The following is a 15,150-nucleotide window of genomic DNA, read 5'->3' as shown; positions in this document are numbered from 1 at the left end:
GCGTGCATGTCTGCATTTAAAGTGAATCATGCTTTTTAAAGAAATGGCTAGAGTGTGCTGCTGCTGCTGCCGCTGCTGCTACGTTGCACATAAAAGAATTTGCAGAAAGTATTGGAAGTGGACCTGGAAAATCCTGCCTCTGAACTGAGGGCCTTTACTTACCAATTCTGTTTTTCTTTTTTTAGAAGAAACGTTGTAAATATAAAAGTGAAAAAATCGAAACCGTCAGGCCAGTAGCAGAACCAGTGCAGCAGGTAGCTAATGGCGAAATAAAAAGCAAGAAGCCCTTTACCAATCAGAGAGACTTCTCTAATATTGGCGATGTGTATCACTCTTCATACAAAGGTCCCCCGTCGGAAGGGAGCTCAGAAACCTCATCACAGTCTGAGGAGTCCTACTTCTGTGGCATTTCGGCGTGTGCAGGTTTGTGTAACGGACAAATCCAAAAGACAAAAACTGAGAAGAGGGCTCTCAAACGAAGGCGATCTAAAGCCCCAGAGCAGGAGAAGCTCCTAAAAACATTAATACAGACTAAGACGGGATCCTTGCCAAGTCTGCACGATATCATCAAAGGAAACAAGGATTTAACCGTGGGAACACTCGGTGTCACAGCTGTTTCTGGGCACCTTTAAAACTAATTGAACTCTTCCTAATGGGAACTTTTTGTACGACAAATCTTGTAGTATTTGGGTTGACAGGGAAGGAGGGGTTGGCTAATTGGGAAACATTTAGAAGGTACATTGGTTCTTTTGCAAATAGATAGGACTGTGGCAGCAACCACCCTTAGTTAATAAGCCTCAGCTTTTCCAAGGCTCATTTTCTATGTGGATAACTTTGGGATGGGTGGAGATGGCAGGGTCGGGACTCATTTTATACAGTGTTTTTCACAACTGCTGACGGTGAGGTCTTGAAACTCATTTTGGGTGGAGCAGAGTTAAAGCATAAATGTTTCCCATATTGCTGTTCCCCTGTTTCTAGCACCTTCCCATATTTATGTGCCTTTTTGTCTATTTATAATACCACTGGAAGGGAGAACTATTTTATTTGTACCTTCAAATTTTATGGAAATACAACACTACAGTGCTAGGGAAGAAGATGCTGGCTTCCAGTGAGGTTAAGTAATGTGACTGGGATACTGTGGAAATGCCGCCGGGTGGACTTTCTCTTTGAGATCCACTTTGCAAACTCACTTGTGGCTGATACATCTTTGATGGTACAGTATCCCTGCTTGGATGTATTACTCAAAACATGTTTTGTAGCCCAACTGACTTGATTGACAGAGATAATTAACATTATGACCTTTAGTTGTCTTCCTGCGCTAATAAATTGGGAGGAAAGAACCATTTATGCCAGTTTTGGATAAAACTGCCTATCAGTAGAAATGCACCAGTGAGTTTGTCAAGCTTCACGTTCTATTTTCTGTTTCAAAAAGTATGTTTATAAAGTTTGCTTTTTGTATTGAATGACCTTATGTTCTTTGTGTGTGTGCCAGTATGCGTTTGTACTTTCTCTTGTGAGGTTTTTGTTTTTTTAAAAAAAATTGCATATCTGGAATGTGAGTACATGAGAGTGAATGTGATAGAAGGTCCATTTTGAGAGTTTAGAGGTTGTTGTATAAGTTAACTTATTAAGCACTTTTAGTAGATCCTCCTTTGTTTTCTTTTCTTGAAAGAGCTAACGTCTTTTCCCAAATATCATTCATAATGTGACTTATTTAAAGCCTGTTTTGAAAATTCCATGTTTGAGTACTTTTTTACAGTGATGAACTTAAGTATGCACAGCTAGCCAGTCAAAGAAGTGGACCTGGTTTTGGGTTTGTTTGTTTTTTTAATAACAAGGATTAAGAAGTGGGTCCAAACCAGAATGGCAATCATAACGGTGATACTGTTTGCGTGAAGAATACAAAATTGAGGCACTAGAACTTGTAATAAGTAACTACGGATTTGTAGTGCCAGTAGAAACTGTGAATTTCCAAATAAATCTGAACACTTGTCTTTAAAATACATTATGTATTTTTCTTTTCACAAATTATTCTGCAGTTGAGCTTCTTCACTGGGTAATCTTGGTTTCAGCCAGCAGTTTCAGCCATTCTGTTGCTGAGGCCTTGCGATGCCCTGTCTCCCCATCCAGGCACCACCAAGCAGCAGTGTAAGAGCTGTGGGGTGGGGAGGGCTCTGGCCAGGGTGGCTGACCTTTGGGGGCCAAGGGCTACACGGACCCTGTTCAGTCCTCCACAGCCACAACGGCAACTTGGCTGTGGGGGAAGGAAACTTGCTTGTGGTCAGTTTTATTTTATTTTTCTAAAGGATGAATTACACGCCAGGTTTGTTTGTGTGTCAAACCTTTTGGCATCACAAGATAGATAGATAGATAGATAGATAGATAGATAGATAGATAGATATAAACATACTTTTTTAAGACTGATGGAACAATTTAAAAACAAAAGAAAGGAATGGCAAATGAGGGAGATAGACAGGGCCCAAGGGCAAGAGGATCCCAGAGGCTTGGAAAGAATAGGCAATCCATGCAGAACCATGGCTTACTAAGTCAGGAACAAGCATCAGGGGCTAACACTTGTCCGGGCTCACCGTTTGCACCAGCTCTCCTCATATCATAGTTGCTTTAAATCAAAGTTTCCTACTGTGTCCAAACCAGGAAATTCTGGCTATGATACTGAATTCCATCCAAACCATTACATCAAACTAGGATCAAATTCTGGGCATGATCATTGCATCCATTTTGGCCTGAAGAAACAGCACACTAAGGAAGCCTTAGATGTAACTGACTTGAAGTGAGACTTGTCTCGCAATAAGGGAGTGCAGGTCAATTAGTAGGGCAAGATCAGGTCCACAGGACTTTGGACAAGTCCTAGGAAAGGCAGGTGGTGGGCATACCTAATTATGCAAACCACTAAACCTGGAAGTAGAGAAAATGCTCTGCTTAGAATCACAGACACTACGAGCTGGCAGAAATTTTAAGATTAAAATTACTGGATTTAAGCCATGCATAATTTTTTAGCTAGTAACATGTAGGAAGATAAGCTTCAACAGCTGGTGAAGCTTCATATCCCAGGTTCCTTTTTTAACCTCTGCTTCTGATTCCCAAATCGGAGTCCTTTCCCTTGGAGGCACACTCATGCTGACCTGCATCTAAGCATCTGCCTTGTTTCTTCCAGGAATGGAATGCAATACTGATTTGACTCCTAGAGTATCAGCAAGTTTTATCTTCACATCCTCTGGATATTTTGTGACGGTTCAAATATATGAACCTTTTGAAGCCCTAATTTATGATCATCAAGGACAGGGGTGAACCAGTTTTTAACTTTGTCCTGGTGGAATCAGATGCTGCTGATGTTACCCTCTTTCCCTAGCTCCCAATTCTAATGCTGGAGATTTGTGAGAAATACCTTAGTGGTACAGAGTCGACCCCCAGTATCTGCAGTTAAAGAATTTCAGATAGCAGGACTGGAAGGTTGTCTGTGTCTTCTCTAGGGGAGAGCCCCTGCCTCTCAAGGTGGACTCTCCCCCTGAGGCCTGGCAATCTAGGGCAGTTTTCCTTTGTTGCTCTTAAGAGACTCCAGCTGCAGGAAGCTTCTCTGCCAAGCTGCTCCAAATGACCGGGTTCTGCTTCACTGCTCAGTGTGATAGTCCACTGCTGTGTGTCTCATCGCAAGGGGATTAGAACCCAAAGCAGTCCTTAATCAGCAGTTCTAAGTGCCGCCTGCATATAGAAAGTGGGGGTGACTCATGTCCCTCCCACAGGGTCCAATGGGAGGAAGGTTCACAAGCTTCAGTCTCACGGGGGAATTGTTTTCATAGGCTGCCAAGTTCTAGCTGTATCCCCAAAGGGCAAACCAAGGGTTAAGTCAGAGTCTCTCCTGCCCCAAGGTATATAATGGAGACCCAGTTGATGGAGGCCTCTGATCCATGGTTTTCCTTGTTCCCAAGAAAGATAGAGGTGCAAAGCACATTTAAATCTCTGGCACCTAAAGAATTCTAAACAAATTTGAGCTCTTTTAAGTACCTTGTGTGCTGGGCTCTTTATCTGAGAAAAGGTTATCACCAAAGTGTGTGATTGTAATAGCCCAGCGCAGAGAGCAAATCCCTGCCCGTATCTAGACTAACTAATCTGAAGTCTGTGGAGAAGACTTGTCTGGATGTAGAGGCAACATTGAATATACTTCCATGGGCGGGGGGGGGGGGGCGGGCGGCGGAGATATTTTGTTTAAGGCTGCTATTGCTGCTGAAAAAAGTTCCACATTTGGTTTCACATCATATTCTTTCTTCTTGACACAGGCTGTTAGCTATCAGCAGGGTCAAATCTAACAACTTGATCACACAGAAGACTTGATCCCCACTTTGGGATGGTCTTGGGCATTGGGGTGCAGCCTTCGATAGAGTCTAAGATCTCTCATGAACTTTTACTTCCGCTTTTGTTTGCCGCGGCAATGGGAACCATCCAGCCCTGGTGAATATTTTACGTTTTCTCCCCTTATGGCTTTGATCTATAGGCTACCACTAAAACGAGGCTGCATTTTAAGCTGCATTTTAAACTGTATTCTAACATATTTTAATCAACTGGGGGGTTTTTGTTTTAAAAAAATGTTTTTACTGTATTTATATTCAGCGTTAGCTGCCCTGAGTCTTGGCCATGGAGGGCGGGGTATAAATAAAAAAATATTATTATTTTTTATTACTGCTTGGCCTGCTGTTGGGCAAAGCTGGCAAAACAGTGTCCGAGTGTCCAACCGGCCTGGGTGTCTGTACGGGTTTGGAGGCAGCAGACACTGGAGCATCTTCTGGGCTTGACTGACCTGCGCCCCAAGGGGGAAAAGCAGCAGCCATGGTACCCAGAGGGTTACTAGCCCTGTGAACTGGTCTCTGTGCCCTTCCACCTGCAGGGAGAGGGGAGACACTGATAAACAGGAAGACAGACAGGTGTGCCGCAGAGGATTGTGGGGACAGGAAGGGGCGAGGAACAGTCAGCTTGCAGGGGAGGAAAAGGAGAGACCAGAGTATGTGCCAACCAAAATGTTGGCAGAAGGCTTCTACTAGCTCCTTTTCATTAAAGCTTTAAAGACACAGTATATCTGATGGGAGAGAACATCATCGTTCTATATGAAAATTCTAGTAGTAAGCGGAAGGTACTTGAAGGCAGAATGCTATGGAATAACTTTAGATGAATGGTCAAATTGTTCCACTTTTCATGGAACTCCTGAAGCACACAGACCCAACCACAAAGTGCCGTAGGCAGAAGAAACTCAGTCTTTCCAGATGGCAATCAGTCTTGTTCAGCTTGGTGTGTTTGGCATGTCACTGGTGGGCGTAACTTGCCTTTGTGGGAGGCATATGCCTCACTCATTGGGTTTGAGACAGACCATGTTTTCGAGAGAGGTGGTTTGAAAGGGATTGCCGCTCATCCCACGGTTGCCTCTGCGAAAATAACATTTGCATGCTCTGCTATCATCCTTGATCAGAGATGACAGATAATTGTGGTTGCCTTTCTCTGTCCACTTCCAGCGACAATTGCATGCCTAACTCTAGTCCTAGTCAATATGTAGAGAGAGAAAGGGAGGGAATTATTTTTATATCCCCTACAAACCTTGTAATGATCCTGCACTCACTGCACCATTCTGGCTGGAGGGATAAAGGATGGTAATCCATGCACCAGATTTTGATGGGGATCTCTGCTTGTAGAGCACCATGATTATGCTGTCATAAACTCAGCATTGGGGCATCTTCTCTAACTCAAGGACCAAAAACAGCAAACCGCACTGGCAGAGTGTTAGGCGTCAGCAGGGCATCACTGAGCCACTGTGCATTCCCTCGGAGCTCACTCCAGCAATGGCGTAACATTGTTTGATTATATTTTTAAAAGAAGCCCATGGAGAGCCAAAGCAACACGGCCTCCCATCTATTTCTGCTTTGCCTGCACAGCCACAAGGGAGGACAGAGTCCGGCATAAGCCACTGTTAGAGCAGGGAACAGGCCCAGGCCACCTTGTCCCACCCCTGATCTCTGAGCCTGCAAAGATGTTCTGCTAATGCAGAAGTGGGGAACTTTATTCCGCATTCCTTTCTGAGAAACCTTCCAAGACCACACGTCAGTGGTGGTTGGGGCCAACAGCTCCTTTCAGTTCTTCTCATTCATTCATTCATTTATTACATTTGTATGCCACCCTATACCTGCAGGTCTCAGGGTGGTTTACGAAGGTCCACTGCATTACTGCTTTATGGAAACACATCATTCGGCTGTCAGCACTCTTTTCCAGTCCAAGGCCTGGCCCAGCTCAGCCTCAAAGCAGCCCATGAGTTCCTGCTATTCACAGAGCCCTGGCAGGAAACCTGTAGCAAGAGAGGCTCTCCAGCAGCATGTGAACCACAGGCAGGAAACATGCATCTCAGGCTTTGCAGCATGTGGTCACATGAGTCTCCTCCGTAGAGAAGGTAGAGCCTGCAAGTGGGGGAGGGACTTGGTGGTGGGAAACCAAGTCAAAAGAGCCAACATCTTCTCAGAGCTCTGAATGCCTATCCTGCCATCCTACCAGCTCCTATTTTAAGAATTGCCCTTTTGCTGATGCTGTTCAATAAAAGTTTGGGCAGCACCCGCTGTCCTCCTTGGTGCTCATCTTGTGTTCAAGATGGCAACCATCCCCAGGAAGAGGGTCTTGGTGCTACTTCCATAGAGTTTGGGCTCCCATGAATCTTAGCTATTGCCCTTCCACCTGAGTTCCAGCATGGGCAGAAAAGCTGGATCCTCACATCTCAAGAGCTGTCCTGGTTGCTCATGGCATACTAAGCTATGCAGCAAGACGAGTAGCAAATTAAGTCCTGCTGGCACAATAAGCAACAGCTGCTTTTTAATTTATGGGCTGCTTTTCTGCTAAAAGACTTCAAGTGGCTAACAAGCACTGGATTATTGGGGGGGGGGTGCAGGTAGCCTCCTTGCAGAGGGCTCAGCTGAGTCCTCCTGAGGCATCTAGAGTCACATCCAGGGTTCAAAGCTAGGACCTGCAGCTGCATGAATCTGTGCTGTGCTGCCAGAATAGAGCTCAGATTACCACCCCGCTTGATCCTGAGAGGTGGCTGGCAGCTTGTGCTCTGGATGATTTCCGATGCCCCATGAGGTCTGCTTTTCCTGCCCACTCCTCTTGTTGCTGTCTAGTGAGAGACCTGCTCTATGGAATGTGGCCTGGTCCTGCCTGCTCCCTTCGTGCCTCCGATGTGATGGTTGCTGGCCAGCCTTTGCTCACTCAAGCACCTCTCTCCAGTTTGCTATCTCAGCATGCTGACTTATTGGGAGCCTCACAGCCTGCTTTGTGCGAACTCCCCATTGTGAAAAGTGTTCTCCAGTAGAGTTGAACCATTTTCCAGGGAGGCCACAGCCTCTTCATGCATGCTCCCTGCCTCAAGGGAGTTATGGCTGGCAGAGGCGCAATGCTGAGGTTGCCTGTCAAGAGGGGGGGGCATAACTGGGGGTAGATGGAGACGCAAACACCCACCCAGGGGATTCCTGGAACTTGTGCTGGCTGTGTGGAGGCTGCCCCAGGTGGGAGTCCATGATGCTTGTGTCTAAGAGGAAGTGCTTTCTGTATATGGTGGTGTTTTGTGTCATGGAAGTGTTCTGCTATAAATGTGGATGGCTGTCACACTCTGCATTGCGCTGCCATGATTGTTGGAGTGGCCATCAGTGTTGCCATCAGTGCTGGGGGTGCACTTGATCGTTTACCGTGTTATTTCCACTTTACAGTGGTATTGTTTTTCTGACATCTTTGTTGCTAGGAGTACAGAGGATCCCAACAAGAGTGTGCTGGCGTTACACTAAGATAAGCAGCTGTCAATGTCTGCAGCAGCAAAGGATATCTCTGCCCATGTATTAGGCACTTCAGCAAAAATTTCAAAAGCATTTAGGCTCTCACTAGAGCAAATAAGAAAACAGCTGAATAGGACAAAAGTTGTTGCCTCTCCCATGAATCATCATGCAATACAAAAGTCAGGGGGGTGTTCCCTTATCAACTTCTAGGAGACATCAAAGAGATGAGAAAGGCCTAGATGTGGTTTGGTTTGTAATAAGAGTGAGTAGAAGCAAACAAATCGCAAGAGGAAGCTCATTTCATATTCGCACTTTGGAGATCAGAAGTAAATAAAGAGGAGGAGAACCCAGAAGGAGCAAAGAGGATGGGAAGGATTGCAGTCTGGGCTTCCAAAATAAATAAATCAGGCTGCCAGGAAAGCAGCCAGTACTAGGCTAGGAGGAAAATGCAGGCAGCAGAAGTCTGAAGAAACATTCAAGTTTTAAGGTGGGAAACCGAAAACAAAGGTCTACCAAGTAAGAATTTGAACAAAAAAGGAATAGGAAGCAAAACTGTGTTTTGCTTTTTGCTCAAAAGGTCCATGTTTACAGTGTTTGTCTCTGAATGCATATCATGTTTGGGTACATTTTGCATGAGAACTGCTTCTGCTCCCTGCTCTGCTCTGTGCAGGCAGGCAGGCAGGCGTCGGGTATCTTGCATCTCAGCAGTGGGTGGAAGCTCTCTGAGGTTTTCTGGTGTCAGCCCAAGAGGTTTTTCAGTGGTGGGCGCAGGTGACGTCTGGGGACACAGCACAGGAAGAGAACCTTTCTCTGACGTAGCATCTGAGCTTGGCCGGCGGGAGCAAGTGAGGACTCCAGAGACATGGCTCTGCCTGCCATGCAGCAGAACCAGCACTGCATTTATCCCCAGGTCTTCTGGACAAGCAGCAGTGGAGTTTCCAACTCTGAATGTGCCCCTTCCGGACTGTGTCCCATCAGGTTTGCGCCCCACCAGGACATTCGCCCTGCTCTGCCTGTGCCAGAGACCAAAAGGAAAAAGCAGAACAAAAAAGATGGCACACGCCTGTGTTTCCTGGTGGTTTCTCTGCTGACCCTTCTGGCCCTCACTGGGGTTGGGCTTGCAATGTTTCAGATCTTCCATCTGCAGCAGGAACTAGATGCTCTGAGAGAGGTAAATGGAGGCACAGAAATACCAGAGGAGACCTGCGAGTGGCACACACCACTTGGGGGAAGGGCACCCAGGGCCCCTGGATTGGCAGCTCCTGAAGATAGGGCCCTCAACTGAAAGGGGCACAGGGTGATTTTTATTCCCAAGTGTGAACGTCTGCCTTTTACCTCCACAGCTTTCCTGCTCCGGGCAGGTGCCTCAATCTCCTGAGATGCTCAAAGGTGAGAAGTCCTTGTCCAGGGATGGCTGGGGGGTGGGGGGGAGAGAGCAGAGCCAAGTGGGTGGTTGTGCCTGCATTTGCAGTTCTTATAAAGTTTCTTTCATCTGGAATCACAATTGCCTATTTCTAGAGCTTATTGTTCTTGCCACTGACTTAAAGAGACTTGGGCCACTTTGGATATCTTGGCTCATTACCTGAACAGTGAAATGTTGAATGAAATGGCTGCATTGAAGTTCCAGTCCATGCTAGTTGCAGATGGACTTCTCTATTTCTGTTATTTCTGTATCCCCTTTTGCTGCTTTGGGGATTTCTGGACAGGTCTGTTTCATCTGCATCGGGCAGATGATACAGAGAGTGATTATAGCACACTAGCGAGCCATTTCTCTTATAATATTTTGATACAGAACTGTTTGTTGCTGTTCACAAGCTTTTAAACAGAAATGTATTAATTTCAAAATGGTTTCATCAGAAAAATATGTGGTCTGCTGGTGGTGCTGGGTGCCATCAGCCTGTGTTTGAAGTCCAGCTCTTGTGTGGGAGGTGGAGAGCACTCAGCTCTAGGGAGATGGGGACTTCTTCTTCCAACCAGCTAAGACCTGCAGGTGGGTGCATTTAAAGGCACTGCAAGAAAGCCCTCGGGGATCCATAGTGGATTTGGAGATGTGCCATTGTCCCAAACCAATCTGAAAACCAGAGAGCTGAGAAGTTTGAGAAAAACATTGGGCATGATCAATGGAAAATGTTGCTTCTGTGCTGACACTGCATGTAAGGATCTCAGGGTATTTGCTGGGAAACAAATTAGTCCTGGGTTTGGGGAGCAGCCAGAAGGTAGAATAAGATATTTGAAAAGCAGTCTGAGATGTCTCATGGGAGGGGATTCAGGAATAAGTTCAGTCATAGGTGGCTGTGTGGGAAACAGCATCCAGTCCATAAACTGGTCTGCTGAGGGAAATGAAATGTTAAGGCGCTCATACCTCACCTCAAGGGCTGCCCACCCTAAAGCACAATTGCCTCTGAAAGAGGCAAGTTTAGCACTTGCGATCCCATTGATTTCAGTGCCAAAGGCCTGGGGGTTAAAGCCTACTATGGCACACACTGGCATAATTCTCATTGAAATGGATGTGACCAAAATGTGCTTAACTTTGGCTGGATCACACCTCTCAGTTTCTTCAGAGCTGACCTCATTGCTTCCCCTTTCCATTTCTTCTCTCTGTTGGAAAGGTATAATGCGTTACTTGCCCTCTTCTCTATTGCAATGTAGGATTTCTGAATGGAACAGCGGAAAAGGAAGTCAAGAGGAGAGCACACTTGACAGGTGGGCAGCAAAGCGCATAGCAAATAATCCTGCAAACAGCGAGGGCAAAAAAGAGCTGTAGCTGAGGAAACTAATGAACTGGCTGAATTGTACTTGGGAAACTGGTTTTCATAACCAAATCAAATACTTTGCTGTCTCTCAAAACTAATGGGAACAGGTCAAGGAAAGTGCCTGACTTAACCCCCTCTGCCCCTTCTCCCCCTGAATTTTCTCCCATCTTGGACTGGGCAAAATGTCTGGAAAAGGGACTACGGGGGAGAAGTGGAAGACTGGGAGATGCTTAAGCATTTCTCTTTGCACCAAATCACACATTTCTCTCCCACTGCTTTTGAGATGTTTGGAAGAGATAAGATTCTCTGGCTCTGGGCTGATGTCCTCATCCAGGTGAGAGCACTTGGCCCTCAAGTTACATATCCTGTACTCTTAAGAGCTGCACAGAAGGACAAGTTTTACCAAGCATGACATTGGTCATTCTTTAACTGGGGTGGGTAGTTGCAATCTTCCATTTGCTGCTCTCCTGCTGCCGTCGCCTGTTTGTAGCATTGGAAGAGAGCTGGCCCAGCCATGAGGCAGGTGGCAGAAGCACAAGAGGCAACACCCTGCCTGCCCCATTGCTTCTGGTGTGTGGCGTTGCCTTGAGCAGAGAAGATGAGCAGCAATGGTTCCAGGTTCCAGGTTGTCAGTCAGCAGTGAGAACAACTGACGACCACACTGCAAAGAGCAAACCAGCAAATGGTATTGGAGTAGCATCCTTCAGTGCTCTTCAGATTAGACATAAAGGTCATTTTGCTGTGTTCAAAAATATTAGGAAACCTTGCAATATAGTGGGGTCTGAGAAAACTGCTTGTTGTCTTATTTTCACAATGACATTCCATGTTTCTAGGCAAAGCAAACCAGCGATCGCTCCCACTGGAATGGGAGAGTACCTATGGACATGCCTTCATTTCTGGTGTTCAGTATGAAAACAGGGGTTTGGTGATCGATGAAGCTGGCCTCTACTTCGTGTACTCCAAAGTGTTCTTCCGGGGTGGGGCCTGCACCCCCCAGCCTCTTGATCATGTGGTTTTCAAAAGAAACCCATCTTATCCTGATATCCAGGTGCTGATGGAGGACCGAAAGATGAGCTACTGTGTGGCCAGGCACATGTGGGGCAGAAGCAGCTATTTGGGTGCTTTGTTCAACCTTTCCAGGCAGGACAGCCTGTATGTGAGTGTCTCAGAAGTCACGCTGGTGAATCCTGAGGAGTCAAAAACCTTCTTTGGCTTATATATGCTTTAGGGGTGGGTGGAAGATTAGCATTCATCATACAGGCTATGTAAAAATTCTGAGCAACATGAAAATGATCTGGGACAGCTGATGGACTGCAAACGTTGCTTCTCTAGAAAGCCCATCAGACTCCATGACTTCACTTTTTACACTGAGAAGTTCAAAAAAGGCCTGAAGTGGATCTCCACAGATTTAAACTGAGGGTCGACTTTTCCTGCTGGATTCCTTCAGAGACAAACAGCCTTGAACCACACATGACTTGCCAAAGAGTGCCAGGAAATCCTCCATTTGGGGAAAAGCAGGGATTTTGTGGCATAAAAACCTGTCCCTATTGACCAAATGTAACAGCCAAATTTGGATCCATATTTGAAGAGATGTTCTTTGGTTGTGTGGTAGCTGAGGTGTGAAGGGAGCAGAAATGTTTTCTGTTAGTTCCTAGTATGTGGCCGCCTAGCTGCTAGTCTGGTTCCATCCAGCGTTTATGTCCTGTGCTGCAGCTTCCCAGTGAAGGCCTATTGGGTTGCTGTCATTCATCAGTCACACTTTTAAAACTCCCCCAGTGCCAGAAATGTAAGCCACTCTTTTTCAGCCTACCTCTTTGGCTCTAGAGTTAGCCAACTCTCAACCAAAAAACAAAACCCACTTTCCCACTTTTTCTCTCTGTGCTCGGAGGCAGGCAAAGAGGCAGCTCCTTGAGCCCCACAAAGCACTGTGGATCACTGGCACCATCCTCAGCACCCCTGATTCCCAGCACCGCCTGAGCAGTTCCGACAGTCTTGTGAATGTGATGTAAGACGAAGCACCTTCAGATGAACGTGGTCATGAAACTTCAAATGAGACTAATTCCTATGCATTTTCCTCAATTCTGTGGGAAAATTTAGAATGATTTTTGTTTGGAGAGAAATTAAAGAAGTTAAAATATTCTGGCAGGTGAATACTCTCAATGTTTTGGGATCTCTTCAGTCTGGAGGGGGGCATTATTCACAACCCAGAAAGTAACATGGAGATGAATATGTGGGGAACTTGGGGTAGTTTGAGACTATCCCTGTTTTTGGCTGGGATTCAGTCACATACTGGCAAATTCAGGTTGCACAGCTATAGTTGATTAGGAGCTCTTGCACAACAACCCTGCTTCCTCAAAATATTTTAAATTATGGCGCACATTAAGCAGAGTGACAAGCAAATGTAGCGGAATGTGTGGAATAACAATTGTTTTGATGCAATGTCATCTAGCCTCCCCACAAACAAATTGGACTGAATGCTCATTTAATAGCCAACTGTGTCTATTCTGCGCTGGGAAAGGGAGGGGAGGGCTGTGCTTCTGCAAGGCCTGGCTCATGAATGGAAAACTGTGGACACCACCCAGGCGAGGGCTGAGGGCTTCACTGTGCAGGAACTAGCCTTTTGCTTGCTTCTGGGAATTGCATTTCTTTGTACGACAGCAGAGAGATGCCAGTTTCTGACCTCAGTCTGCAAGAATCACTCTGGTTTAGTTTCTCAGTAAGCCTGGTTTCTCAGGAAATGGGGCCTTTGGTCAGGAGACCTTTCCTTCTCTTGCAGAACTTTCCGTCTGCTGAAAAGTGCACCACAACGCTGTACATACAGTGCTACCTTGGGCTACAGACGCTTCAGGTTACATACGCTTCGGTTACAGACTCCTCTAACTCAGAAATATTACCTCGGGGTAAGAACTTTGCTTCAGGATGAGAACAGAAATCATGCAGCAGCGGTGCGGCGGCAGCAGGAGGCCCCATTAGCTAAAGTGGTGCTTTGGGTTAAGAACAGTTTCGGGTTAAGAGCGGACCTCCGGAACGAATTAAGTTCTTAACCCGAGGTACCACTGTATTTGCATCTCATCGTCTGGTCTAGGTGGATTGGAAGCATTAATAAGAAAGAAATGCCCACTTGAAAGCCCTGGCTGGGACTTACTTATTCTAGAGCTGGTTTCAAGGAAATCTGATGGCTGGACTATAGCCTTGGACCTGGAGACTAAATGTTTCTCTTCTAAATTTGGCTTTCTTGCCCATTTATTAAAAGCAGCTCTTCTTGGAATATGTAAGCATTTTAGCCAGATCTTCCTTGTAGACTTTGGTGCTGTGTGAGGTAAACTTTAATTATGAATCGGTCACAACAGGACAACCCTTAACCAGGCTGTGAAATTATTGAGAGAGAAATTACCTCTCTGACTGAGCACGGCCAGCTCACTTTCTGATGCTAAGTCTGCTGTTTCAAACACCTAAGCCCAAATTTGTTAAAGTACAAACCATTACAAGTAGTATCTTTTGATGTGGCAAAAGACATGATGTAACCTTAGTGTCAATGAGAATCTGACTTGAAAGGGCTAATTTTAGTCAAAAGAGTAGTTCCGAATGCTGAGAGAGAGAGAGAGAGAGAGAGAGAGAGAGAGAGAGGGAGAGAAGAGTTTGGATTTGATATCCCGCCTTTCACTCCCTTTAAGGAGTCTCAAAGCGGCTCACATTCTCTTTTCCCTTCCTCCCCCACAACAAACACTCTGTGAGGTGAGTGGGGCTGAGAGACTTCAGAGAAGTGTGACTGGCCCAAGGACACCCAGCAGCTGCATGTGGAGGAGCGGAGACACGAACCCGGTTCCTCAGATTACAAGACTCTTAACCACTACACCACACTGGTGAGCGCACATGCACCACCAATTTGCAGCCCCTTCCAGCATCTGGGGTGAGCAGAGCTGACGGCAAACTGAGCTGCGCCATTTCAGTCTGCCATGTGGGCTTCACATTTTTAACACGCGTCTACAAACGACTACCTCCCTCCAAGGGAAAGGGAAAGGCTGACCTCTGTGCCTGATGTGCTAGACTTTTCTACTGCTTTGACTTGCACTAGGAAAGAGTTGCGGGGGGGGGGGGAGCCTGCAACTTTCCCCTGTGGCCTGAAGCGGCACCACATCACCTCATTCTGCTAGCCATGTCAACCAGCCCTTGAACATTGCACCCGTGGCTGCAGTCTGGGGTGAATATATTTTTGCCCCCACACAAAAAGAAAAATATCTGAGTGAAGCCAGATGCCAGGGGTTGCAGGTGCTTTCCCAAGGTTTGGTTTCCCTGGAATAAGGGACAGCGGAGACTGTGGTGTCTTTAGGATATGCAATTTATTTATACATATCCACAAGCTGGGCCTATGATGGAGGGGCTCACAGCATTAACACCCCAGGAGGCTGTGCTTGTCCCATCGCCACAGCCTTGGATTCAGGCAGAAATCAAGCCTGTCCCTCTTAGGCTTCAGTCTGCAGCCTGCTTCTAGCTCTCGCACACAGCTCTGGCGTTTTGTCCTTCTAACTACAAGCTAGTTGGGGGGCAGGGCACCCATTTGATCTCTGGCACAGAGCCACTTCCTT

The 15,150-nt window shown here is 46.3% G+C and overlaps 2 protein-coding genes across 3 annotated transcripts in view; both read left to right on the top strand.

Annotated features, from left to right (window-relative positions):
• Positions 1 to 2,003, top strand: part of SUCO (SUN domain containing ossification factor) — a 46,343-nt gene extending 44,340 nt beyond the window's left edge. For both annotated transcript variants that reach the window (XM_053391071.1, XM_053391070.1), the window contains one exon: positions 186 to 2,003. In XM_053391071.1, the coding sequence (XP_053247046.1) occupies positions 186 to 632 (447 nt within the window). In that variant the 3' untranslated portion in view covers positions 633 to 2,003. The remainder of the gene's footprint in view (positions 1 to 185) is intronic.
• A 5,433-nt stretch (positions 2,004 to 7,436) lies between these two features.
• FASLG (Fas ligand) lies at positions 7,437 to 12,677 on the top strand. Its single transcript, XM_053391081.1, has 4 exons — positions 7,437 to 8,982; positions 9,155 to 9,200; positions 10,461 to 10,514; positions 11,398 to 12,677. The coding sequence occupies exons 1-4, from the start codon at positions 8,674 to 8,676 to the stop codon at positions 11,790 to 11,792; spliced, it is 804 nt and encodes a 267-aa protein (XP_053247056.1). The 5' UTR covers positions 7,437 to 8,673; the 3' UTR covers positions 11,793 to 12,677.
• Positions 12,678 to 15,150: the final 2,473 nt, after the last annotated feature.

Source organism: Podarcis raffonei, chromosome 6, assembly GCF_027172205.1.
Source record: "Podarcis raffonei isolate rPodRaf1 chromosome 6, rPodRaf1.pri, whole genome shotgun sequence".
Classification (NCBI taxonomy): domain Eukaryota; kingdom Metazoa; phylum Chordata; class Lepidosauria; order Squamata; family Lacertidae; genus Podarcis; species Podarcis raffonei.
The sequence above is the reverse complement of the archived record's forward strand: the minus strand, read 5'-3'. Positions and strand labels throughout refer to the sequence as shown.

Bases quoted from the DNA above. Each gene is read 5' to 3' on its own strand.
- FASLG (XM_053391081.1), top strand. From the start codon at position 8,674: ATGGCTCTGCCTGCCATGCAGCAGAACCAGCACTGCATTTATCCCCAG. The intron at 9,201-10,460 runs GTGAGAAGTCCT...ATTGCAATGTAG, and splicing joins ATCTCCTGAGATGCTCAAAG to GATTTCTGAATGGAACAGCG. The intron at 10,515-11,397 runs GTGGGCAGCAAA...CCATGTTTCTAG, and splicing joins GAGGAGAGCACACTTGACAG to GCAAAGCAAACCAGCGATCG.